At 40.9% G+C, this 25789-nt stretch overlaps 5 protein-coding genes across 7 annotated transcripts in view; all 5 read right to left on the reverse strand.

Moving 5' to 3' along the window:
- LOC126556137 (GDP-fucose protein O-fucosyltransferase 1) overlaps nt 1-25789 on the reverse strand; it is a 452711-nt gene that overhangs the window by 381871 nt on the left and 45051 nt on the right. The gene's annotated exons all lie outside the window — the stretch shown is intronic.
- The window catches only part of LOC126556377 (uncharacterized), a 306838-nt gene that overhangs the window by 198793 nt on the left and 82256 nt on the right, over nt 1-25789 (reverse strand). The gene's annotated exons all lie outside the window — the stretch shown is intronic.
- The window catches only part of LOC126556033 (fatty-acid amide hydrolase 2), a 526247-nt gene that overhangs the window by 185742 nt on the left and 314716 nt on the right, over nt 1-25789 (reverse strand). The gene's annotated exons all lie outside the window — the stretch shown is intronic.
- Nucleotides 1-25789, reverse strand: part of LOC126556028 (5-hydroxytryptamine receptor 1A) — an 83994-nt gene that overhangs the window by 2123 nt on the left and 56082 nt on the right. The window contains exons 4-7 of the mRNA XM_050211190.1: nt 18447-18519; nt 17188-17597; nt 2292-2429; nt 1416-1541 (exon numbers count right to left, since the gene is read on the reverse strand). Of these exons, the coding sequence (XP_050067147.1) occupies nt 1416-1541; nt 2292-2429; nt 17188-17597; nt 18447-18519 (747 nt within the window). The remainder of the gene's footprint in view (nt 1-1415; nt 1542-2291; nt 2430-17187; nt 17598-18446; nt 18520-25789) is intronic.
- Nucleotides 21523-23188, reverse strand: LOC126556064 (putative flavin-containing monoamine oxidase AofH). Its single transcript, XM_050211261.1, has 2 exons — nt 21850-23188; nt 21523-21785 (listed from the first exon to the last, which is right to left on the reverse strand). Exons 1-2 carry the CDS (start codon nt 23186-23188, stop codon nt 21523-21525), a joined length of 1602 nt encoding a protein of 533 aa, XP_050067218.1.

Here is a 25789-nt window from a genome sequence, read left to right on the forward strand (position 1 = left end):
GGTTGGTTGATAAGTCCCCGGTCTGACACATAGAATGCGCCGCTAGTATTAAATGCATATTATTTTTATGTAGCACCAACCTTCAAATGATTCGTGTCAAAATTTGACGTCTGTATGTCAATTAGTTTGTGAGACAGAGCGTCTTTTGTCAAGCAACTTTTGGTTGCTTGACGAACGAAAAAAGAACTAAGATGAAAAAAGTGTTGTTCCACCAAGACAACGCACCGTGCCACAAGTCATTGAGAACGATGGCAAAAATTCATGAATTGGGCTTAGAACTGCTTCCCCACCTACCGTATTCTCCAGATCTGGCCCCCGGCGACTTTTTCTTGTTCTCAGACCTCAAAAGGATGCTCGCAGGGATAAAAATTGGCTGCAATGAAGAGGTGGTCGCCGAAACTGAGGCCTATTTTGAGGCAAAACCGAAGGAGTACTACCAAAATGGTATCAAAAAATTGGAAGGTCGTTATAATCGTTGTATCGCTCTTGAAGGGAACTATGTTGAATAATAAAAACAAATTTCGACAAAAAAAATGTGTTTTTCTTTGTTAGACCGGGGACTTATCAGCCAACCTGTTACGACTACTGGAATAACTGACCCTTTATGTCTAAAAGAGCCTTAGTATTCGATTGTAGGACCCATTGTAAAATACTGCTTAGTTGTCTGGAGTCCGAGTTTTAGTTCATCGATTGACCGCATTGAAAAGGTTCAGCGATCATTCACTCGGTATGCCATCGGCAAATCGCTGGGTTGTTTTGAAAATTTTCCAGATTCTGAGCAAAGAATTTACCAGCTGTTAGGACCCGACAGCTTAGCTAAGCGCTGCAGTGTCTCGCAACTTATGTTTGTTGCCTTCTTAATGTCGAACGTTGTTGATGAATTTAGTCTCATCCTTGTGTTTTTATTTACCTATTCGTGCTTTGCGTCCTCGCCCACCACTGTTTGTCCCTACTAGGCGTACGGCAGTTGATTTCAATGATCCATTATAGTGTGCTATACGTTTGTTTAATTCATTCCATAAACTGTTTGACCATCACCTCTCCGTTTCCTCGTTTCGATCCGTTGTTCGAGATAATATATAAGATTACATTAGGTTTTTAGGTTTTTCGTTACTTTAGGCGTTCTTTTCTTTTTCTGATTATTATTTTTCTCTACTTCCTTATGTTTATAACTATGTTAAGGTTAAGTTTAAGGTATAAATTGAACTGAATAAAATAAAAATGATTAATTATGAATAAATCGGCTTCAAATTTATTTACTAAACATACAGCACAAGAACTACAAGTACATGTAATGAATTACATTGCATTTGGTTACATGAATCAAATAATAAAAAAGGCACATTCATCACAGTTTGTTGGTTTGGTTTCGCATGTGAAGCTCACTATCGTTAAAAACCACCCACTGCACATACCTTTGACGTTAAGAGCTCCTTGCAAATCATTCGAAATCGCGCGTTCAACAGCCAGTAGAGAAAAGGGTTCCAAAAACTACTACTTAAAGCTAGCCAAGTGACACAGAAATCAATTGATGGTGGTATCTGCAATGGTAAAACAGAAACGTTTTGTATGATGAGTGTTTTTTGTGCTCTTAAATTAATGTACGACCAGAAACGTCAAGCGACTGGAAACGAATCATGGCGCCCAATGAGGTGCGATCGGACAAATGTGATACATTCTCCGAAAAAAAAAACCGTGGAATCGAATCGATCGATCTAGAACACAGACCGTGTATGCTATCTGCACAAGGAATAGGATTTTTTGTGTGTTAGTTACAAGTGTGGAAAATCAGTCGTTCGACCCCTTTTCACCCGATGGCATTCACCCGAAAATCGTGATGATGTGCGAATGAGTTTGCATAGTTTCCGAACCGTTGGGTTTTGGTTTCATTAACACGGGGCCGCATCCAAATTCGGGACGCGCGTGTTAACACGGGCAAAAGTTCAAAGGTAAATAACCATATCAGAGTGTTTGAGTGGGAAGCATAGCGAGGACATGATTGTGAGAGGTTGAATATACTTCGCTTTAGAAGCTCATCCGAAGCCACGGTACACCGCGAATAGTAGTTGAGATGGTTTTAAAACATTTCCGGCTTCGTAGGTTTTATCAAACAAGCAAATATGTTTTCCAATAACAAATTACGCAAACAAGGTCAAAGGTGCCGCCGAACCGTCGGGAGAAATCAAAACTCTAAGGACGGTGTTGCTCCCGTATCGCTACTCAACCTTTATGCCGTTCACGCTAATGAGTGTGTCTCGCAGGTCGTCGTGAAGTATCCCAGCTTTACTCACCTTCGAACCGGTGCACGTGGCCACTATCTCCAGTATCGTCCAGGGGGTGATTATGACTATAAAACCTAATGATATTGCTGCCATAGTTCGCGACGTCGAACCATGTATCTGTCGGTCGTCCTCCACTGGAAACTGGGACTGCAAGTGTAAAGAAAAGAGAAAACAGCACCACCGGTGAATGTTGCGTTTTACTAGCGTGAAAATAAAAAAAGGCGCCATAAAGCGGACGTTTCTGGCGGGTATGTGTGTGTGTGTGTGTATGTGACACAAAGTGTCATTTTAAAATGGTATGTTTTAGGGTACGATCAAGTGGAAGCACATTTATACCGGTCTTCAAGCACATTTAAAGCATACCATAACGCGAACGTGATACATGTCACTGGTAAAATGTGACAGTGAAAATTATGGCTCATCTCCAATTCTAATCACTCCGTCGATGGTTACACCACAAATGTTTATTTACGATGACAGATTTGATAAATTATTGCACAAAAGTCTTGCACGTGTGGTCCTTTCTTTGGTCTGTGTATTGTACATAAAAAATCACCAATTATTGTTTCAATTTAATTATTCAACCCTTTGTTTTGGCATTTGAGAGTTACCTTTATCATCACATCTACGTCTAAACACTTCAAAAACGTTCTGATTTTAAGTTACTATGATAATAGTATAAACTTCGGATTTTTGGTGGTTCAGATTGGTGTTCGTGTCATCAGTTTACGAACCCCAAAACGTGTTCAGAAGGATTATTAAACTAGGTGATTTTACACGAAACTTTATGCAACTATTGATACTGAATAGTAATAATTTGTGGTTATTTAGATTAGATTTATTTAGAATTATTTAGAGAAACATTTAAATTTATTGATTCAAAGAGATTGTCTAGAAATTGGCATTGTTATTGTTTATTAATAAAACTGTTCGCCTCGCAGGCTATACAAACATAAACTTTATCTGATTTTAAACCTAAAAATTATAATAAACTGTTAGAAAAGGAGTAAAAACTGAGCCAGAGTCGAAGAAAAGAGCAAAGAATTAGAATAGGAGGAGCATTAAGAAGTAAAAGAGGAAGAAAGACTATAACGGAAAGAAGACCATGCCAAAATGGTCAGAAAAAGCATTGAAATGACGAAAACAAACAAGCAGTGGATCGTTTGGACCAAATGCTGTGTGGAGCGCATGAATCGTTAAAGGTGAACGAGGACGAAGAGATCGTGAGGGGACATAGAAATGAATAAAAGAAAAGAAGGATGGCACGTAGGAAACTCCAAGAATCAATCCGGCGATAAATAAAGCTTGAGCCTGGGAACGTCTCGATTCCAATGAGGGAAGCTCCAAAATATAACGCCAAGTTGAATAGTGTGGTAATTCAACGAGGGAGCGAGCAAGAATGCGCCTAATCGCAATATGCATGGTCTTATCAGTGTCTTAACATCAACACTCAGTTAGCTTTAACAAAAAGCAACAACCGTTCCCCCGTAGCGAGGACTGACTATTCAACCACGTAAGACAAAGAAGTAGCACAAGAGGCCATTCGATGAAAGACGTGAGCTTGTCTGTCGTTCTAAGCAAAAGATTATACCAACTGTTGAATTATAAAATGCTTTTTTAAATTTGTTTTTTTACTTCAAGATGACGGCTCTTTGCCGCATGGTCAACACCGCTGATTGTGTTGACTGATTACACATGTCACAAAGCATTTCATATTTCAACATTTCAGGCATACGCAGCTGAAAGATGTTACTACTTAAGGATGAAAGAGCTATTTGGATAATAGTAAGACTCAAGAGGAAGAGAAGTTGTGAGGTATGGGGACAAAGAATCTAACAGGGAACGCTAAAAATGACGTAGCATTTTTCACCTCTTCTTAAAACCTCCTACACCGAGAAATACCTAGCAATTTGCGTAGCTAAAATGTAAACCAACCATTGCAATACGGTCAAACCCTTCCTTGTGAATGTATTAATTGTCCACTGTGGAAAACAAATGTGTAAGGCCGTACACACGTTTCAAAATGGCTGTTTTTGTAAAGCCTGGGAAAGATTCAATTCTTTAAATATTTTTTTTTTCTCTCATAAGAAGATGGGTTACTTGAACATCTACCAACATTGAGGTTCAGATTTCTGGTTCGGTTTTTCGTTCATCCAGTATTTTGATAGCCCTTGACAACAGAACTGGTGTTTTTGACCATCGTCATGCTGATTGTGCAACAAACTCTAATTGAGTGTGGCATAAAGGTTACCCATACCCATGTTAAACACTTTTAGCTCTTCGTCTTGTCTAGCTCATTCTAAGTTATTTTCGGAGCAAAACATTCTTCGGCCCAGTTACTCAGGCAGGTTAATGAACATTCATGCAGAAGTTTGGAATGGTAGTTTTTCTTGGAGTTTTGGTGTACCTTAATGACATAGTAAATTAGTTTATTCTTCTTATAAAACGCTTTGCTCTCTCTTTCACTCAAAGTTTACTTATTTTTTTGTATGACGGCTCTACGCCGTGTTGTCTTGACGGAACCTAAAATAGTGCAATGTGATGTCTTGATAAGATTATTGTTTGTCTATCTAGCAATAAGTCATGACGATTTTAACGATCTACATGTATAGTTTTCAGCATACTTATTTTAAAACTGCAATAAACAATTAACTTGTGACGCTGTGCGCCACCAACACTACAGCCGTTATGTAGAATAGTGGATCCTTCTTACCCAACCTGTGAACAGATCCAACCTGATCCTGATCCAACCTGCGAACAGCAACCGTGATACATAAAGAAGTGCAACATATAAACGAAAGACATTCAGGGTAAGATGTAAGGAAATAAATTGTAACTACCTCATGTAAGCTAAAATCAGCAACAGAGTTTCAGCTACATTCTGGAATTCCTCCTCAGAGAAATATACATTAGCAACACCTGTCGGAGGACAAACTTTGTTTCAAGATTTTCACAATTTTTTATGAAAAATCTTAAATAGAATTCCAGATCATATTGCACTCTGCTGGATACACAAAATACACACGAGGAATATTTGTGAGGTTGGAGACTTAGGGATTACGCTTGATAAGCAACTCAGTTTTAGACCTCACATGAGAAATCTAATTAACCGTGGTAATTAGACACTAGCTTTCGGATTTCCAATAACAAAGGAATTTCGCGACCCTGCTACCGTCAAAACGCTTTTCTCTTCCCTAGTTCGATCAGGCTTAGAGTACGCCAGTATTGTTTGGTGCCCCTTATTCCATATCTGGAGCAAGCGCATCGAAGCAATTGAACGGAAGGCTACGCGATGTGCCATTAGGCTCCTTCCCAGGAGACCTGGTCTGGTGTCGATCGTAACCCAGACTATCCAACTCGATGTCTACTTTTGGGACTCCAACCACTGTCAGTTTGTTCTCGGTCCGCTCAGTGTACGTTCGTGGCTGGCTTGATTGGCAACGAAATAGATGTTACAGGACTACTTTTGGTCAATCGGACCCATTAAACGCATCGCGTAGCGTTTTAATGTAAATTAGAACATGCGCGAATTTGGTATGTTCCAATCTGGCATTTGGTGAGCGTTTAAGTTTGCGTCCATTGTTGTTCAGTTCGTCTCGTTAGGGCCGATGTCACTCTGTTGGATTTTAAGACACTAGTTATTGTATTCATTAAGAGGCATTTCCACTGGAAAGTTCTTCTTGGCTTAACGACCTCTAAGGTCACGCCGGCCACCGAAATGGCTTGCTAGACTTGCTGAAACCACATAGTTGGACAGTCAGTCCTCACTACGGGTGGACGGTTCGGATGGGATTTGAACCCCAGTCCTGCCGTATGAAGACCGGCGCCGTTGTCCCCACAACCACCGGTCCGCCCACTGCAAGGCTATCACGCACAATTAGCGAATCAACACACTTTAACCATCACTTTACTAACTTCAATTTTCACATACATTTGGAGAACAAATTTATTCCTCACCCTACCAAGGTGTCCTACCATTCATGGTGCTTTTCTGGTAAGCCGTAATGTTTTCCTGACACATTCATCCTTTCTTCCTTCGACCCCTCAGGCGTCCTTCTGAAAGAAGTTCTGATGCTGCCTCTGTTTAACTGTTCAGGCGGATGTCACTGGAAAACGCATAAATTATATCCGATGTACATGCACGTACATGGCTGGGTGCATGTGCTCCGTTTTATTCATTCCTGGATCGAACTTTACCCGTTGTGTTGTATGTTTTGTTTTGGAGAAGCTTCCGAAAGATCCGGCCACCCATGCGGCTGACAATGCGAGCAGGATACACATCAGACCATTACAGGGGGTACGGTCGAACCAACACGAACAGGGAACGTATCCCGCTGGGGAAGGTTTGGCTGCTAACGGGCAACTGTAGGGTGAGTTTGTTTTTTTGTTTTTTGCTGCACAAGTGTGATCACAAACGCTGCAACAGAGGTGACAGTTTTTCTGCTTACTACCAGGTTCACCGTCGCCTTGCAGTGAGCGTACCAGCGCCGTACAAGTGCTTTAATTCTGTAAATGTTTTACACCCGCCGGGCTTGGTTTACCGATCCTGCCCAGGAAAGCTGGCTTGGCTTTAAGTGTGTAATTAAGTAATGAATTACAACAACGCATGGTGTGTGAAACTCGCAAGGGATATTGTGCACATTGTTGCTCGCACGAACAATATCACTTAGTAATCGTAAAGCTAGGGTTGTTATCTTTTCTTTGCAGAAAAAAAGGTTTTCCGGCTGGGGAAAAATAAATATTTCTTGTAAAAAATTAGGAATGATTGTGTTTCTTTATCTTCTTTTTCATCAAAATTGTTTTTTAGTCCTACGGCGAGCCCTATTTTTATGAAGAAAACAAAAGTTATTGTAGTACAATATTTTCGGCAGCAACCTCCTACTGCCAGCAAGACATCAAGCCAGACCATTCTTACTTAATGAAAAATAAAAAACGGAAAGTTGCTTAACCTTGATAACATGGCGTACAGCCGTCATTCCTAAAATATATAAAAAAATGAAATTAAATACTAAAGTTTAGTTGAGAATTTAAAAAGTTCTTCTATTTATGTTCTGCTTCCAAAGCGGTAAACACCTCACATTTAAGGTGACGTATCATGCGCCTACAGTATTTCTAGTTGAGCTCATCTCATGTTAAAAAGCAAATAATTCAGTTAATATGCATCATCAAACAAATTTCACTGTTTGGGCATAAAAACAGGCAACTGTTATTTATGGTCAATAAAAAATGTAGATGAATTAGTGTCGGATGATTATTCAAAAAGTTTTTCTGGTTCGAAATAATTTAAATCAAAGGCTTATTATACAGTTATGAACAATCACATCAATTACTCCAGCACTTGTAAGTGAAGACTGGCAAAATATGTGTTTGTTCGTATCAGTGTGCCGATTGATTCCATCGATTCCATTCTAAAATAGGCTCTCGCTAACAAAATAAGCCATTCAGCTCCAACAAGCAAAACAGATTGGCCACCAAGAAATGTGTTATTAAGTATTAAAGCTAAAGTGTAAAGCTTGAGTAGAAGCCAAATATTTTATATAATATTATAAATGTAAGATATTTGAAGTCATATCATTTTATTTAATATGAAAAATTAAATCTACATAAGTAGCAAAATCCTTACAGAAGACGCATAAAGATTGCAAATAATCAAAGACAAACTGTGTTTGAAGATCAATTGGCTATCGTAGATGTAAGGAGTTTCAAGCTTTTAATAAAAATAAAAACAATTTTGGAAATTCTCATCTAAATGTTACTCATCAGGAAGGAATAGCCTCAGCTTTCTAGAAAATTTCAAGCAAATATGATGAGTAGATCAAGAGATACAAGCTTTACAATGTACGGCTATGTGGCTCCCTATCAAGAGAGTACAAAACTTACCCACGAATTCAGTTATTGACAATAGGGTTAAGTATTTGAATTTTAAAAGTTTCTCAAAAATATATCAAGTTGCATAACTGAATTGGTTCTAACTTAAAGTTTCCAAAAACGACATACATAAGTCAATATCAACTGGTTTTTCTAGGTGGCATGTTCGTTCCTTGCTTTGTAAGTTGAATACAATTTAAGAGTTGAACCGTTTCCAGACGTCAGTGTACCATACCGTACTTCTGACCTTTCAATATATTTCCGAAACTAATTATGAAATTCCTAACATTCAATTTCTCATTCAAAAAGGAATGCCAGCTAGTACGAACGATTAGGAGTGCTGGCCTGTCTGACCAGCCACCTACAGGAGCAGCAAAGGTAGCTTTATTACTTCCTGAAATTGCCTGGAAATATTTTTGCACATAACGTTTTTCGAAACGAGAATTAGCAACAATTAATTTAAAGCTTTCATATATAGGAAATATCGATCGCATCAGCTGTTGTTAAAACTTATATCGAAAAAGTGCATCGAATGGTTGAAATTCCACCGTTTCTTTCCGGAGAAAACAGCTTAAAGTCATGTACTAAAAAGTGAAAACTCAAAAGACAATGTATGTCTAGATTCAACTACCATAGAAGCGATGACATGGCTTTCCTATCCGAACAAACTATCCGGCTACAGCCCAGGCACAGTAATCAAAAGTCGATTATTGCGTGTGGCCGTTTCCTCGAACGCTATTGAAGAATTTCGTCGTAGACGAGTATCTTTCGTGCTTCCGGTACTACACAGTTCAAGCTTTCCATTCACACCATCGCCGTTATTGTGAGCAACCTTAAGGGAGTTGGAACAGAATATGGAGACGCCTGGTGCTCGGTAAGGTCTGTTCCCACACACACACGTACATACCACACTGAACCGTTAGTGCGTGACAGGGCTAAAGAAATGATAGAGCAAAAAACAGATTGCCACTGAAACTGGTTGCCAGTTCTTAGTTTACTCACATGCCGTTCTCAGTGCGTTTGCGAATGGCTTCTGAAGCCTACCGCAGACATGCCTTGCCCGATCTTCCGGCCAGCAAAAAGCAACGCCAGATGATTTTGTCGAAAGCGCAAAGAGCATCATAAGTGAGAAGGTGGTCAGTGCCGGTGGAAGCAATATTCAAAAGCCATTAAGACTGTTTTTTTTTCACTGTTCGTCCCGAGCTGCTCAACCGATCGTACGCATCCCTACGAGTTTAGAAAAGTTTTTTTTTCCAAATACAATTTCCCGTACCAAAGCATTGGAGAATTTACTAGCTGACTCTGTCGGTCGTACAAAACGATTTCTAGAGTTCTTCCTTCACGGTGGACTGTCGCCTTTTGGAGCACTTTAGTACAGGAGAACCGGATCGAAACACAACCAGCGTAACCAGCAAAAAAATCAAATAGGTGAAGAGTGAAGAGATCGTCCGACCGAAAGCAGAACGCTGTGTACCGATCAATGCCGAGAACAAAGTGGGCTAAATTTGGGTGAAGTTTGTCACACAGCCCACTGCTTGAAGAACCAGAAGTGACCGAGTTCTGCCAAGCCGAAGGAAGCAATGCCGGTGAACGGTACGCAACGTACGTTCGTGCATTATGATTGTGTCGCAGATGAATAAATTTGCGGCCTTTGAATATTTAAGCGTTCTTTGCGCTTTCTGTGCTATGTGTACGTTGTAGGCAGAAGACTCGAACGATCTCTGCAATTGCAAAAGCACAAAACCCCCGCAAAAGAAAAAAAAATTACAACAAACCAACCGACTGTGAGTGCGGAAGAAAATTAAGAGATTGAAGCTGGGGCCGTTTGTAAGTTAATAAATTTATAGCCACCCGGCAAACGGTACGCTTACGGTGTGAAAGGTATCATAAAATATATTGAAAACCATTATGAGTACATGAACCGGAAGAGTGCCTATCGATTCTTTGTCTCGGTGGTGTTTTTTCCCCTTCTGCTTTTTCAATAATATCCATAACGAAGGGAAAGTAGCGAGATGGGAGGTTGCGAGATATTGGTAATAATGTAATTGCTCGTCAATTAATGAGGGGGATTTCGACAATTGGTTTCATGTAAAACACTTCAATGAGTATCATTTTATATATGTTGGTGCTCATCCATCACAGGAAACGTATGGCATTTATGAGTAACTGGAAATAATCACCACTGTATGCATAACTGAGGTTTGTTTGTTTCAATAACGATGGTATCAATACAAATCAATCGTTATAACAAGCAATACGGCCAGATCGTCATGCGTGAATAGATAAAAAGCAACGTTATAATAGCTCTGTATCAAAAAATTTATGTGCAATGTTTTTAGAATGCCCAGGCCGTATAGATAAGTTTCATTATTATTGATCAAAAACTTAGATAAAAATTACAAATTAAAAACTTAACTAAACATCAATTAAATGGCAGAGCATGTGGGAGTCGGATGAACCCGGGCGATTACTTTACTCGATCTCTCCGCAAGTGTCCCTGACGCCTTGGTTCTATGGGCTCTCTGTAGACCGGGCGTTCATAAGGATGATGTCTCGACTGATGTCGAATCATTTTGCGTTGAATGCTCATCTACAGCTCATCTATAACTCTGGCTCAGACAAAAGTGTGTGGCTGCGGTGACAGATTCCAGGACGTGGATCACCTTCTGTGGTCCTGCGTGGAATTTGAAGCCGCAAGACCCTCCTTGTTGAGCGCAGTCGAGAATATCGGCAGACGACCGGGTACAGAAATTAGAGAAGTGTTGGCCACCTGTGACCTCCACTACATGAGGATCATCTTCCGATGATACCAGAGACAACGGTCTTGTCCTATGATTCCACATCCCTAGTATCCTTCCAATCCTTATTCGTATTTTCCCATTCCTTTTTGCTAAATGTTGTGTTGTCTATGTTTTAAGTGTATTTCTTGTAGTGCCACGGGTGTTCCGATGACTGGGCAACAGCACATGCGTTGTTCAAGTTCAAGTTCAAGTGCAGTGATCTCCACCCCAATCCAGCTTTGACACATTGAGTTTGACAACTTTGGCGTCGGGCTCGGGGTGGTTGGCGGATTCAGTCTCGAGAGTAGTGAAATTGCTTTCGGTGCTGCGGGATAGAGCTTGTCGATCATCCTTTGATTAGACGTTGACTAGAGTGAGCTTGGAATGTCATTGCTGGACTGCACTGGAGAACACTGTACGCAGACAAATAAATGTTCTGTCTTAACAATATTTGTTTGATTGTAGCAGTCCAGACCATAGCAAAACGGTCGACAATAGAACAGCCATAACACCACAATAGCCGGAATTCGGATGCAACCAACCACCATCATTACAATAGCCACAACAATAGTCCCGGACCACTAAAACTCACAACATCCACCAATACATCTTCATCAACATCATCACCACAACCATCCACAACCGAGTATGCCCGGGATAAGGCAAAGAATAAGGAGGAAATGCCTTATAAATATGTGAAAATATACTCAACACAAGTGGTGTTGACAATACGGCACTGGACCGTAATAAGCAATGGAAATAAATAAATAAATAATCATCAATTAAAAGTATACATTAATTTTAATATATTATCGTTGACTACTATCTGTTTCACTGCTAAATCAAAAATCTAGTAAAGCGATAAAATACGTGAGGAATATAATAAGAGCATAGGGAACGATGAATATTATTTTTTGATTTTGTTTAGTTCATTAAACACTAATGAGGTGGTGCAGTGGTGGATACGACAGCGGAGCAGATTTTTTAAATGACAGGACAGGGCATTAAGTCCCGTTTGGACCGATCCTCCATAGTGCGTGCTGCGACTTTCCAACTACGTTGTCAAGTCTAGTAATAGAAGGCGTGCCATAGAAGGACATTAAGCCAAAAGTATGAGAAAAAATTTATTAAATTGTGTTCAGTAAAATTAAATCTTTCATGAATTCTTGTTACAGGGTATTCCGTGGTTTTTCGAAGCTCTCCCATATATTTTTATAACGATAAAAAATATAATAAAAAAAGTTTTTAATACTTGTAGAAAACCTAGAGTTGGATACACATAGAATTCGTTAAATAATTTTAAAATACAGTATTTCTACGTGCATTTTCGTCCATTGCTTCAACTTTAATATTCTTGAAAGATGCAAAATGCCATGCGTGCATAAAATCTGAAATAATTTCTTATGGAAGGAGGGACCTTTTCAAAGTTGGCTACATTTTGCTGGTACCAATTGTTTATCAGTTGAGTCCAAGGTAATCTCTACGTGATAGCCCATCATTTGCAACTGAAACTTCTGTTGTATGGAATTGAAATGAAAATATAAAGAATAACACGTTCAATGAGAACAATATCTGAAGCCTAGGTAATATGAATAGTAGAGATACAAAAAAAATTAGGAGAATTTATAGTAAAGCAAAAGTGTTTAATTTACCAATGGAATGTAACACATTTATTCTAAGCAACACACCGTCAAAAACATTTGTGGAATTAGGGGAATTCCTCTTTCTCTTGTCTTGGACAGACATGCAGATGTAAGATTGTCCAAATTTTGATAATAGACATTGTGTAAGAAGCTATTGATGAGAGTTATGGGCTGATAGTTTTAAAATGGGTGGCCGTTCGCAATTGTGCGATCTGGTAACAAGACAGTAGCGGTGTAAGTCTTCGCACGGCAGGACCATGTATCGAATTTAATCGTACACCGTATTATCAAGTTACGAGCAAAATGAAGTAAATGAAAGAAAAAAAAAGATGCCAAATGAGATAGAGTTAGATTAGGAATCAGGAACTCTGGCTTTCTTGACTTGGTTTTCTGAATAGTATCTTGGTACCCGTGTACGAGTGATCAGATCAATCGGTATTCAAATCCTCAACGTCTAAATGCCTCGTTATAAAAATGTACTCAGTCAGATTCCAAAGTTGTGTGTGAACTTGCTAAGAAACCACGCGGGAGAAGCATTATGAAATTATAAAATCAATCCTCTGATTTGCTTTTTTTCTCTCAACTTCACTGCTTCTCCCATTTGTGAAAGATATCAATGATGTATTGCAAATTGCACTGCAAAACGATTTACGCATTCGCATGATATACGCCCACAAACAACTACCCTCAGTGTTGATCTTACAAATTTAATGTAAGACCCACCGCAAGAGCTTAAAGCTCAAGTTAATTGAATCTTCGAATCAAATTATCGACCCAAAAGGAAAAGCATAAATCAACCGATTGCTTTACACAATTTCCTGTGGTAATTACTTTGTGCTCCCGTCGTTCGCTACATTCCCCATGCTCGGTTCAATCAACACTGACATGTGTATAATTTACGCGATATTCATTAGTACGGTTTCAATTACGACCAAGCAGTACGCAGAGAAACAGGTACTTCAAATGGAGTTAAGAATTATTTCCTTGTGGCAGTTGAAATTGTGATTTCAAGCTCATTTTGATGAGACGAATGAGAAAATATTTTCGATTTCTTACGTGAAAACGAAAATCTCGCAAGTTTCCAAGTCTTTCTGTGATGAACTTTAATGAAACTGGAATGCTTGAAAAGTAAAATTTATTGGATCTCCAATTATTCCAACTAAAGGTCAGTGGCTAAGAGTAAGGGTCGCTCTATTAGCACCAATAATTACACCGTCCTCGTTTGCTAGAACGTAAAACAGATACAGTCCAGTAATTAAATGACAACTATTTCATATCCTCACGTTCTACCATCCTTCCCTCTTCGTCTCACTTGCCCCATTTGTACCGAAATGGATTGTTTGCATGCTTAAACCACCATTTTGTTAGTTCATTCGTTGCCATTAACATAACGCGTGCCGTACTTCCGCACCGGGGCCCATATTAAAGCCCTGTTGGCCGCTGATGTTCGGTGCATCGGTGCACATGCACGTAATGAGCTTACAGTAAGGGGTTTGTTGCGCCGGGTAGTAAAGTAATCGTTAAGCTATCAAAGTGAGCAAACAGTTGCATCCAACAAGCGGCTTTATGATAATACTTGTGTTCAAATAGCGAGGCACAATATTTCTGGGCAAATGAAAAAATAAAACCAACGCAATAAAGCCAACTCGCGCAGCTTCAGCGTACGGTCATTAATTGAAATCTGTCTCTTAACGGTAGCAATGTGTAGTGAAAATATTGTGCCACATCCCACCATAACATAACCTCCGTGCGGGTGTAAAACATGTTGGCTTCCTGTGCAATGATTCTTGCGAGACACGATTACCACCTGATTTGCATCACAGCATAATGAGATACAATTTGCATAATAATCAGCGTCATCGGTGTTGCTAATTACTGGTTAGTACTATCACTGAACACTTTGCCGCACTCGTATGTATGCTCTGATGAAAGTGTATCAGAGACGGACCAGGCGCTCGAGGTTGTGACGAGTGTCAAGCAATTATCAAGTCATTTATTTTGTTAAGTGTAATGTAATATTTTAATGATTTACATTGCGTGATGTTTTTGAAAAGGAATGAAATAAAGATAAGTCCTTTCGGTATGCTGGCGCATTGGATTACTTGCTGTCAGAGAGTTTTCAGGATAACGAGGAAGATTCAGTGAACCATTTCATGATAAGTAATTCTTACTTTGAAAAGTGTAAAGACAATAGAAACGTAATAGTTTATAGCATTTCATTTTGCTAGTGAATTTGCACCATTTTACTAAAATAATAAAAAATGTTACCCATTTTATTCATCCATATTCGTTTTAAAGTGTAGTCCATGATGCATTCATAAATAATTGTAATAATTGTTAAGCCAAGGAACTTTGGTATCCTTGAAGATTATTGAACCGGAATGGCGCCCATTAGTACTCTAAATCTATAACTACACAAGTTTTTAACAATAATTTTGCTATATTATTGAGTCCTTATTATTTCAGTTTTTAAACCATTTAACAAAGTTAAGTAACTTCAGTAAAATAATACAAAACTCTTCTTGGTCAAGCTGCCATTTGACACAAACAAAAAATATTTCTGTTTGATCCATTACTTGGTCAGCTACAAGTTGTCATCAATGAAAGGTAACGAAGAGAAAATTTGAAAGAGTTGACATTTTTACTTTGATTAAGGCGAAAATGAAAGCCAGGTGGACACTGTTTTTCTGCCACCTGGCTTTCATTTTCGCCTTAATCAAAGTAAGTCTGTTTTTTATTGGATAAATCCGGCTTGGTCTTTAAACTTGGTATTCAGGCCGTAAAGGTCAGGCCGTCCATCGAAATGGCATATTAGACTTGCCGATGACACCTAGTTGGATAGTCATTCCTCACTACGGGTGGAGGGTCCAGATGGGATTTGAACCACAATCCTGCCGTTTGAAGACCGGCGCTACTGTCGCCTACCCTACCTGGCCATTGGCACTGTTAATGGTGTTAAATTCTGTTCCTCGACCAAGCACCGGTATTTTGGTAGTCTTAGCATCGCTCAGGAACTAAACAAAAAACAGTTTGGAGTCAGTTGGATAAAGTTAAGTTGCCAAATAAGCTCGATGTTATTACGTACGACCACCTGTCGCACACAAAGTAAGAGCAAACAATATTTATAATTATTTCTTTCTAGAATCTTAGAATCTGCGATGCCTCGTGTAAACCAAATAACATCGACCTATTTTTTAAACGGTTGATTAATGGGAATAAAATGTGGGTCTGATTCCGAAAATACTGTTAGAAAACTAACCGTTGCCAAAGAGCGGCGACCTTCTCAGGCGGTGCCTAATGCAGGACTATCGGCCATGAAGATTTTACTTTTGTGGGTCTGGAAGAGAATTGTGTATTAAGCTGTGCTTCCGTGACGCCAAAAACTAAATTCAGATCTCTACCGTCAACCATTAAAACTACAGATAAAAAATCATGAAATTAAAATACAGTAATGAATTTATTTTTCATACGCCTTTTTATCATAGACAACATATAAGAGAATTTGTCTAAGCTGTAAAGAGAATTCTGCACAGGATGGGCAGAGACTTCAAATTGATTATTAGATTTTTTTGGATAAAATTTTTGGATAAAACTCCCTGAAGAAATATAAAAGGAGGACCTCATATAATTACTATGCACTCAAATTATAGTTGTTCTTCATTGTACATGTCAAAAGAAAGATCTGAAGAAAAACATTATAGTTGGCAAAGCTATGATTAGGTTTCCGACCGCCTGCCGCAGGACATCCCACGAAAGCAATGTTTATATAATGGTTCTGATGTTTAGAATTTAATTGACAAAATAATCCATAGAGCTATCTGAAGCTTTTTCATTTTCTTGGAGATTCGAAAATAGTTATTTATATGTGTTATTCGATTATCTAAAAGCATTTATAAGGGTCTTCAACCATCTCACGTGTCACATTTTAGATGACATTCGATGAATTAATCAAAAATATAAAAAATAGGATAAAGTTCTCTATTTGAGTACGAAGCAAAACAATCCGTAAGATGTTCAGACTAGAGGACTGATTTCAAAATGAACAATTCAAAATACTTCTTCTTGGCTTAAAGACCTTCTAGGTCAGCCATCGAATGGCTTACAAGACTTATTGATACCACAGAGTTGTATAGTCTGTTCTAGCCCAAGAATGGTCGGAACCTAAATAAAGTCCCTATACACATATAATTTTAGCGATTTGGACGAGTAGTGAACTGCCAAAATATCCTCATGAGCGCTATATCATTTGTAATCTTTGAAAACATACCATATCATGGAGTTGCAAACAAAAAAAGCTTTAGTAAACATTCAATAATCTTTGTCTTATGTGACAAAACATAAAACTAAATGGAAACAATGAGCATAATGCTTCAACTTGAAAAGAAAAGCTTCAGCTTATGATAATAAACCGATATGCTCATGGCCATGCAAATGATTTATTTTTCCAGACATTATTCAATAGAGGATCGTTTCAATCGAAACACAGATCCGGCTCAAATCCTTGCTCATACACACACTCACACGACGGTACGTCATTATAGCTTGCACGATGGCAAAAAGAAACGTCATCTTCCATTCCATAAAAGTTAATGCCGGTAGACGGGGCAGACTTACCTTCTCGGAGAAGGAGACCGACATCGGTGTTATGGCGGTGATGCCCGTTAGCGTGTTCCCATCGCAGGAGTGGTGCTCCAGACCGGAACCATTAGCCGTCAGCGTCGTCCCGGCTAGCGTCTCGATATGGTCCCCGTCCCGGCGGCTCCCGATCCCGTCCATGGAGGCACTAGCAGCGTGCGGCCCATGGCCGGTACTACCATTCCCGCAGCTGTTCGACACGTTCAGCGACAGGGATGCGGCACTCGGTGTCGCCAGACGGTATCGATTCGCGTGGAAACTTGATCCGTAGCAGTACATCAGCACCATGGTGGTGGGAAAGTAGAGCGCACAGCTGGACAGGATCCGGTAGGATGATTTACTGTAGAACGGCTCGCATGCCAGCAGGCCCGTTTTGTTGAAGTAATAACCTAATAATGATAAATTTATATGCGCACATTCGTTAATCACACTCGAACTGCCGTTGCTCTGGACTCTGGACCCGCAAAGGTCCGTGTGTCTGCATGTGCGGAGTGTTGTTTAGGGGAGCGAAACTTACGAGGAATCCGGGACCGTGTGCGTATGTGTATTCATTGGAATGCAGTAATCCTAGGAGCGTACATTGTAAACTTAACTTAAGCCAGACCCGCCCGACAGTGTATTAAGGTGAAGTGTGTCGTATCGGACGGTCGAAAGCGTGCGGTATTAATTATAATAATTTATTTATGTGCACTGGTAACCGTCATCAGCCTTGGTCGGGCATATCCGGATGTAGAGAGGACTTTGTGCAATTTATGAAGGATTTTCTTGGAAGTGCTGTGTGTCCCTGCTGTACGCACAGTGCTCTCGATACGCCATAGGGCGGGATCAAGAACATTGTTTTACTTTGCCGTAGAAAATCTTAACTAGAGGCAATATGTGTGCTGAGAGCTTTTGTCATTTTGATGAAAGATTAATTAAAATGAGGGTAAAATAAATCGGAAAAGATTGTTCCTATAGCGATCTCACACGGAGACTAAATTGAAAATTGTGGTTTTTTATAGTTTCTTTGTTCGAATTACATATTTGCTATCATTGATATTACTTTTATACCGAGGTTTCAATTTTTCCATACAATATGAATTTAAAATTGCTTTGTTAACTTTAAAACACATAAAAATTCAAACAATATCCTTCCATTTTTGTTACCATTCTTTACAAGCCCTAACACAGATGCATACACTCCCGGGTACATTTAAATTTCATTGAACTACAAACAGTAAATTGAGCTTCCTACTCACCTTTGGGAAGAACCAACATACCGAAGCAGGTTAAACATAATATCCACGTAACGCTTAAAACCGCAACACAGCCCTGCGAGAAAAAAGTGGATGAAGAAAAAACGAAACACAAAAAAAAGCGATCAAAATATGGGACTATGGGAACCCCGCGAAAAAGGACCAATGCCCTTCAGGATAGAATGTGAAATTGAAGCAAAATTGCAAAGTGAAGTATTTAGGTAGCGGAGAGCAAAACAAAGCACGACACAATATATACATTCCCTCGTTTAGCAGACACTGTGGTTCGTTTTTGTTTTTCTCATCGCTTTGCTTTATTCGTGCTTTAATCTCGTTAGGTAGCAAATGTGTTGAATATTTGATCGGTGGCAGACATTTGCCGTGCCCTTGCAAGCCAATTTCCCGGCGAGGGTTTTTGGGGAATTGGTGGTGTCTTTTTATTATTTTTACTGTGTGAAATAAATGTAGTAAGGCGTGTAGGTACTGTTTTTGCTGTTTATTCAGTTTCAATACTACATCATTTGATATAACGCATCGAAACTGTTTAAAAAATTGGTATAAAATTGTTACATCGGAGGCAAAATATATGTGTTGTTGAGCCAACTATTATCGAGCTTTGGTGGAAAGCAAGCTATAATAAAACAACACAGGATTATTGTAGGTATTTTGTTTATAATGGTTGATCTTGAAGTTGGAGTCACTTTGATATCATTCTCAGATCGTTCCTTAATACAAGTTGTACATTTTGATAATGGTTGTTTCAATTACATTGGATAAAACTTGTTCTTAAAAACCTGATAAAACGACACTGGTATTAGAAAACTGAGTTTCTTTTCCTGTTGAAGTCACGTTTCAATATCAAAAATTTAATTATATTATATACTTATTTAATTAAAAACAGATTTTAGCCAATAATTTAAAATGGATTGTTTTAACGAAGATGAATTTTACAGTGACAGCGTCGTCATACTCAGCTATTGTTGAGATCGACTTGAATCGGGCGGATAGGCGTATTTCTTGGATCGACCAGGACCAGTTCCTATCAGTAGATCCGTGTAACTGCTGACAACGCGTTGAGACAACGGGCGTTACCGGCGGGAAGACCTACTGCACGGAAGGCAAGAGAAAAACTTTTTCCGGATCTCAGGCTTGCCGGACGACAGCATTGTCAAGACAAGCGGGTTAACCTTTTGGACTTGCCAGAAGAAATATTCTTCTCGTAAGTCGGCTAGCGACGATTTCCCCCATACTTCCGAACAGAGTGGAGGAGCACTACTGGTGTGCGGATTCAACATCCAGAGGGAAGGCAAGGGGGGAATTTCTCCCGGATCGCAGGTTTGCTGTGCGACACGAATTTTGCCAAGGCAGGCAGACTCGCCAGGAGCAGTATTTAACCGCGAACGGAAGCGCAGCCGGTGTAGTTCCTCCTGATTCTTCCGATGGATACGATCACGCGCTGCTTATGCTGCGTTGACGTTATGCTACAATGAAAACATTAGCCGTAAAAGTGATCGCGCATCGCTTATGATGGACTATATGTTCGTCTGAGCGTGTCTGTTTTTGTTTATGTTCGCCCTAAGTTTATTGCATGCCTATGCTGAACGGTGAATCAGCCATTGGAAAGTTTACAAATATTTTGATCCCGACAGATTTCTCAGAGTCGGCACTCGATGATTTTATACGACATGACGTTGTGATTATTAGAAATGCGTACTTTACTCTCGTGTCCATATTTCCTTTAAGGATTGATTAAAAAACCATTTATTGTCTCTTACAGCGTTACCTTATTAATGGCTGGCCTCTAGATAAGCTTTTAAAATGCTTTTTTAAGTTCAGCTTTTTGACCGTTTATATGAGTTTATTCATTATAAATTGTTGAACTTGTTAATAAGGATTTGTTTTGAGTCCTGTAGTGAAGCCTTTTCAGTCCTTAGTAGCAGATATGTTACTATCTTAACGATGCCATGAGTGCTATGCTGACACATATAACAGGCTCAACACGGATAAGCAGAAAAAAATGGAGAATTCAATCTACGTCGTTTGATAAATAGGAAAAATTTGACTTCGAGCTTGAATTTGTTTCTATGTAAACAGAAGCATCAATAACATTCTTGCAGAAGGCATTTCAATTATCATAAAATTTAAATCAGGAGGGATGAAGTCAAAACCAGAATACTGAAGTTCTTCACCTGTATTAATGATGTCCACCACAATAGTTTTTCCCACATTCTACTATCCATTTAAGCTACAGCGTGACATAATTAGGTGAAATTGGCTGTAAGGTATTAGTAGCAATGGTCCCACCCTTGACATGGCTCACACTCCTACTGCAATTGCGCTTGCACTGTGGACGCAATCAAGCTGTCATTAAGCACCTGGATGGCTTCAATTGCATAGTGTTCGAGTTGAACGAACGCTATGACACCCTACAATCTGTGCAACTATTACCGATCGTTAGAGGACGTTCTCGTATTGAGTTTGGGTGTACGTAGCAAACCACACCTCATCTCGTCTGTTGCAGAATATTGTCTAAAGTTCATCGGAGCAACACTTCGACCGGAGCAAAACAGGAATTTCCAATAGAAAATGGGAGCCTCCAATCGATTTCCTCTTCAACCGGGCGCTTCCGGGATTGACATCGGCAATCTGTCAACCAGTGCGAACAGGCTGCGATTGTCACAGGGTAAGGGTAACCACCCTTACTTACTACCTTTGTTACATCACTGAATTTAGCGGCTTGAAACGTTTCAATTTCGTCGTTTAACATTTGCCGATTGAAATCGATTTTGTTTCGAATGCTGCAGACCGCTTCAGACCTGTTGTTGTTTGCGCTCTCCCGGCTGTGACAGGTGGGTGGTAGTTTGGTGTTGCCGGCATAATTGCTTGAGTGCTTGAACGTTCCACTTAAAGTGGGATACCGTGTTCCGTTTCGAACGGCAGGCAAGCGAACGAACCAAGAGCAAGACACGAAGATGGCACTGCGCACAGTAATTAACACATTAAAGCATCTAGCACGAGTGTTGCTTTGCCAGCCCACCCAGCTAAGACGAAACGCAATGTAAAGACGCAAAATTTATATTTATACAGACACTTCACCGTTAGACAATTCGGTCCAAAACTCAGCTCTGAAGAGCATGCGGCAAACTCCTAAGGTCAACAGGACCGCACCGGTACCGAGCAGGAAGCGGCACGCGCTGGCAAGATTCAACGAGTACCAGAACCGTACGGCAGCCGATCGGCGTTGAAAGTACTTGAAGTGTATGCACTGCATATCGGTCACCTCCCGGAAGGTGATGGTTTGCGGCCGGATCTCCAGCAGCGCCAAAATAGCGGCACGTATTCCTGCAAAACTTCCAATAATGAGAAAACTTTACACCGCCTAGTTTCGATCTGCCGCCGAACTTACCACCCTGTATCGACCCGTTGATGAAGCCCCGGTACCAGCAGCTCACGTTGGTGGAGGCAAATATGACGCACCGTTCGAACGTTGGGAACACATCGAAGTAGAACGGTATCGGGTGAACTTCGACGCTACATTCCAGCGGCTTCTGCATCGTGCGGCAGTTGAAGTTCGTCCGGAGCAGCCTTAGTACCGTGTCGCGTATGAGATGGCGCTCGGTATCGTCCACAACGCCACGCAGCGGTGCGAAGTAGGTGCCGGATAATTGATTGTGACCCGATTCGTGGCATATTAGGGACTGGGAGGGGCTGAAGATGCAACCGGTGCAGCCGTGATCACGCCAGTACGGAGCCGGATAGCGTACGGTAAAGTTGGCCATCGACCAAAGTCCCAGCTGACTGTTGGGCTGCTGGAAGTAGAGCGGTTGGGTGGGCCGGAAGCTAATTTGCAGCAGATCTAAACAGGATACGGCCAGTATGACGTATCGGGCACGCCACCGCTTGCCGGTCGAATCGGTTAGGGAAACAATTTCATGCCGCTGTTCACTGCTAATTTCCACCTGCACAATGTTGGTTGAATAATGCACATTTTCGTGCCCGACACGGGCAACGAGCTGTTCGATGAGTACTTCCCAGTTTGGAGAACCCAACGGCTGCAGGTGACCGTTCCGTAACGCAAGCATACCGTACAGATCCGACGCGGACGACATGGACCGGAGCATCCGCAAACAGTCGGACACGGTCAGCTCGGACGGATAGAACCCGGTGCCAATTTTGATGAGGAAACGAAAAAATCCACGTGACGCTTCGAACAGCAGCTTCTTGCAAAGAAAGTGATCCATGTTCTCCGAATTTCGTGGTATAAACTTTACCGTGCAGAGACAATCGAGCTCACTCATAAAACGTGTACTTTCGAGACGGACCAACATTTCTCGCATCGACGCCAAAACCGACCCATCCGGCTTTGACGGTTCAAACTCACGGAATGGCCCGATCGATTGTAGGGTGCGCCGCGTGTCGCTTACCTCCGACTGACGCCACACCGTGGTCAGGGGAATGTTAAGCTCGCGGCACAAGGCGGCCGCGTGGTAGTGGTGCCGCGTTATCCAGCGTGTTTTCAGCCCACCGAGCAAACCGCCGGGATGGGCAGATTTTTCAAACACTCGGAACTGTATGCCGGCACGCTTGTCGCTTACCGTTCGGGCCGCCATTAAACCGGAGATGCCTGCACCCACGATGGCGAGATCGAGCAGCTCCGGTTCCGTTTGCTCGTCATCGTTCGCTTTTATGTGCTCGGGCAATGTTTGCTGCTGCTCATCGGTCGAAGTCGCCACAGAATGAAACATGGCCGAAAGAAATGGGTTCTGTTGGACACCATATAAAGGCGTCACACTTATTTTTTGTTACGGAACAATTTTATCTAAGCTTGACACGGAAAAATAAAACAATTTGTCACTGTATCTACGGTTACTGGGATAGTGGAAATTGTGTGTGACGAGGAAAATTAAAAAGAGAACGTTGTTGAATCGAATATCAGTTGCGCTGCACGGAAGGCGAGTTAAATCAAATTTGAGTGATTTAGGTATTCCACAGAGAAAAAACTCAGAACTGTTTGGTGACTCACGTCATGAGATCGATACCAAATCATATTCGAACGTAGGCAGGAACAGTTTAGTGAGTGATAATGGGAAATGATGTGCTAAAACCACTTGAAGTTGAATGTATCAAAGAACTCAGTTCATTGATTTGAAGATCCTTAAAAAGCATCTTACGGATCTTTTTACGGATCGAACCGTTGCCGGCTTCGTTCTTATTGGAATCGAGTTCGTCCCGTGAGTGCAACGGATTCGGAATAAGCAGTAGGTTCCACAAAACATACGGTCATCCCGAACCCATTTTTTGTACAAGTCGACCTGAACCAGCGGATGATCCCGAACAAACGAGTCGATTTCCGCATATGCTTTGCTGCACTTATTGGTCGGCCTGAACCCGGGTCGATCCGCTCCAACGAATTTAACTCGCACATGCTTTGTTGGATCCACTGGCTGACCTGAACTCGTTAGAATAAGGAATACGACCCGAACCGTTAAGGGTTGCTTACGTATGGCTCCGACCCGGTAGGTTCGGTTCGACCCGCACATTGCTAATTGGAATAAATCTTAAGTAACATTTCTACATTGGCCCTAAGCGGATATGTTTTTAAGACCCCTTCATTTAGGGCCCTCTAATTCTACATGCTGTGTCATGAGCAGTGGACAAGCAGCACCCAGGCTCTTGTACATCCTTCCGCTATCGAGAGCGGTGCCCTTTCGAGGTAGCAGTCGGGGGCTACATTATCAGATCCGCCATTATTTTCAACAGATAATTGATTTTGGGCTTCAGATCGGAGCCTCAGTCTAGGAGTGGCCCACGTGGCCACTCAGTCCGCTTATAGGAGATCTATCTCTGTTGAGACACCATTTTGCAATAATTCGTAGTAGTTACTCTGAAGTAGTGGAATGAATTGCAGATTACTCCGGTTTACTCTGGAGTCAACAGCTGATTTTATTTCGGATCCAACATCGGAGTCGAAGTGGATTCATTACTCCGCAGTTCTCATCACTAGTTCTAGTTATTCTCTGGACACTGGTCTTTCACGTGGCAAGAGTAAACATCAAATCTCACCTAGACTCTTTCTATAGGCAGCACTTCTATAGAAAAATCATGTTAAGAGGGCCTAAAACGACGAGTCAAAAACTTGGATGGGCTGCCTGCCTTAGTGCTTTTTCTCAAAAAATCCTTTTTAAACTTTATATTGGTATACCATCAAAAAATATTGCAGTAAATTGAAGGAGAAGGATAATTCTTCAAAATTTTTTTTAAAATAAATTCCTATCTAAAAAGAATCATTTAAATTCTATACAAACAACAAGTTTTTCCTTAATGTTATTTCGTAAACATGTTTTCAATGTCGATAGCATAGTCTTCGAGTAAGCGAGTTCAACATTTTTCCATCAGATATCTACGACTATCCTTAACGACTAATGTAATCGAGCTATCTTAATCATTACATCGCTTACATCCTCCCTACATCGTTCTGCAGATCTTCACCATCCCGGAAATAGAAATAAATCATTCCACACTTGAAGCGTCGGTAAAAGAAATTCTATATCCCCGGCACCGTCACCGTTTGACGTCAGCTGATATAACGGTGCCACACATCATTGTTCATGCTCCATGACCGATTAATCCATCATATACGTACGTGCACGTGCGATGTAACCCTTTTTTTGCGCTCTTGCTTGCCCCCTAGCCTGGTGAACCAACGCCATCACATCGGTATCCCCCGTTTTTTTTTTTTTGTTACGCCACTTCCAGTGTGAGGCCAGGAAATGAGGATGAAATCGAAATGCTCACTTCCTGACCATATAAAGCAGGCCGAAAAGTCAACGCCGGACATTGAAGCGACAGACAGGCGACGTCATGTCATCACTCAGAGCTCAGAGGTTAATAAATTTTGCAGCCCCGTAGGTGGGCGAAGGGTAGCGTTCGTGTGTGTGTGTGTGTAAGTATGTTTGAGATTTTTTTGTTCGTTCGTTGTTGAAGCCATTCACACCCGGACCACGCGAATGAGGTTTCGGCTGGAATTGGCCCCAAAAATGAAGGGCAATTCATCTCACAGCTCCGGGTGTTAAAGATGGGCCGTTGGGCTGGGCCGACGTGATCGAAGATGAATGTAGTACGATGGGTTAGCAAGAGCAATGTGGTTCACTCACACACACACAAACACATGCACACTTGAAGCTAAAATTGTGGCCTCCGGTGCACGGTCGAACAACTGATTCGTTTGTCAGGGTGTCATAGTGATAAATACGAGTCAGGACAATATTGTTCACATTAACTATGATTGATAGTTTCGCCGGCAGGATGAATCCGTTCGTTTGGCATCTGGTTGAAGTGTTTTTGCC

This window comes from Anopheles maculipalpis, chromosome 2RL (genome assembly GCF_943734695.1).
Source record: "Anopheles maculipalpis chromosome 2RL, idAnoMacuDA_375_x, whole genome shotgun sequence".
Classification (NCBI taxonomy): Eukaryota; Metazoa; Arthropoda; class Insecta; order Diptera; family Culicidae; genus Anopheles; species Anopheles maculipalpis.

Excerpts from the sequence above, each read along its gene's own strand:
- LOC126556064 (XM_050211261.1), bottom strand. The coding sequence starts at position 23,188 with ATGTTTCATTCTGTGGCGACTTCGACCGATGAGCAGCAGCAAACATTG. Across the intron at positions 21,786-21,849 it reads CAACGGGTCGATACAGGGTG|GAATACGTGCCGCTATTTTG; the intron begins GTAAGTTCGGCG and ends GAAGTTTTGCAG.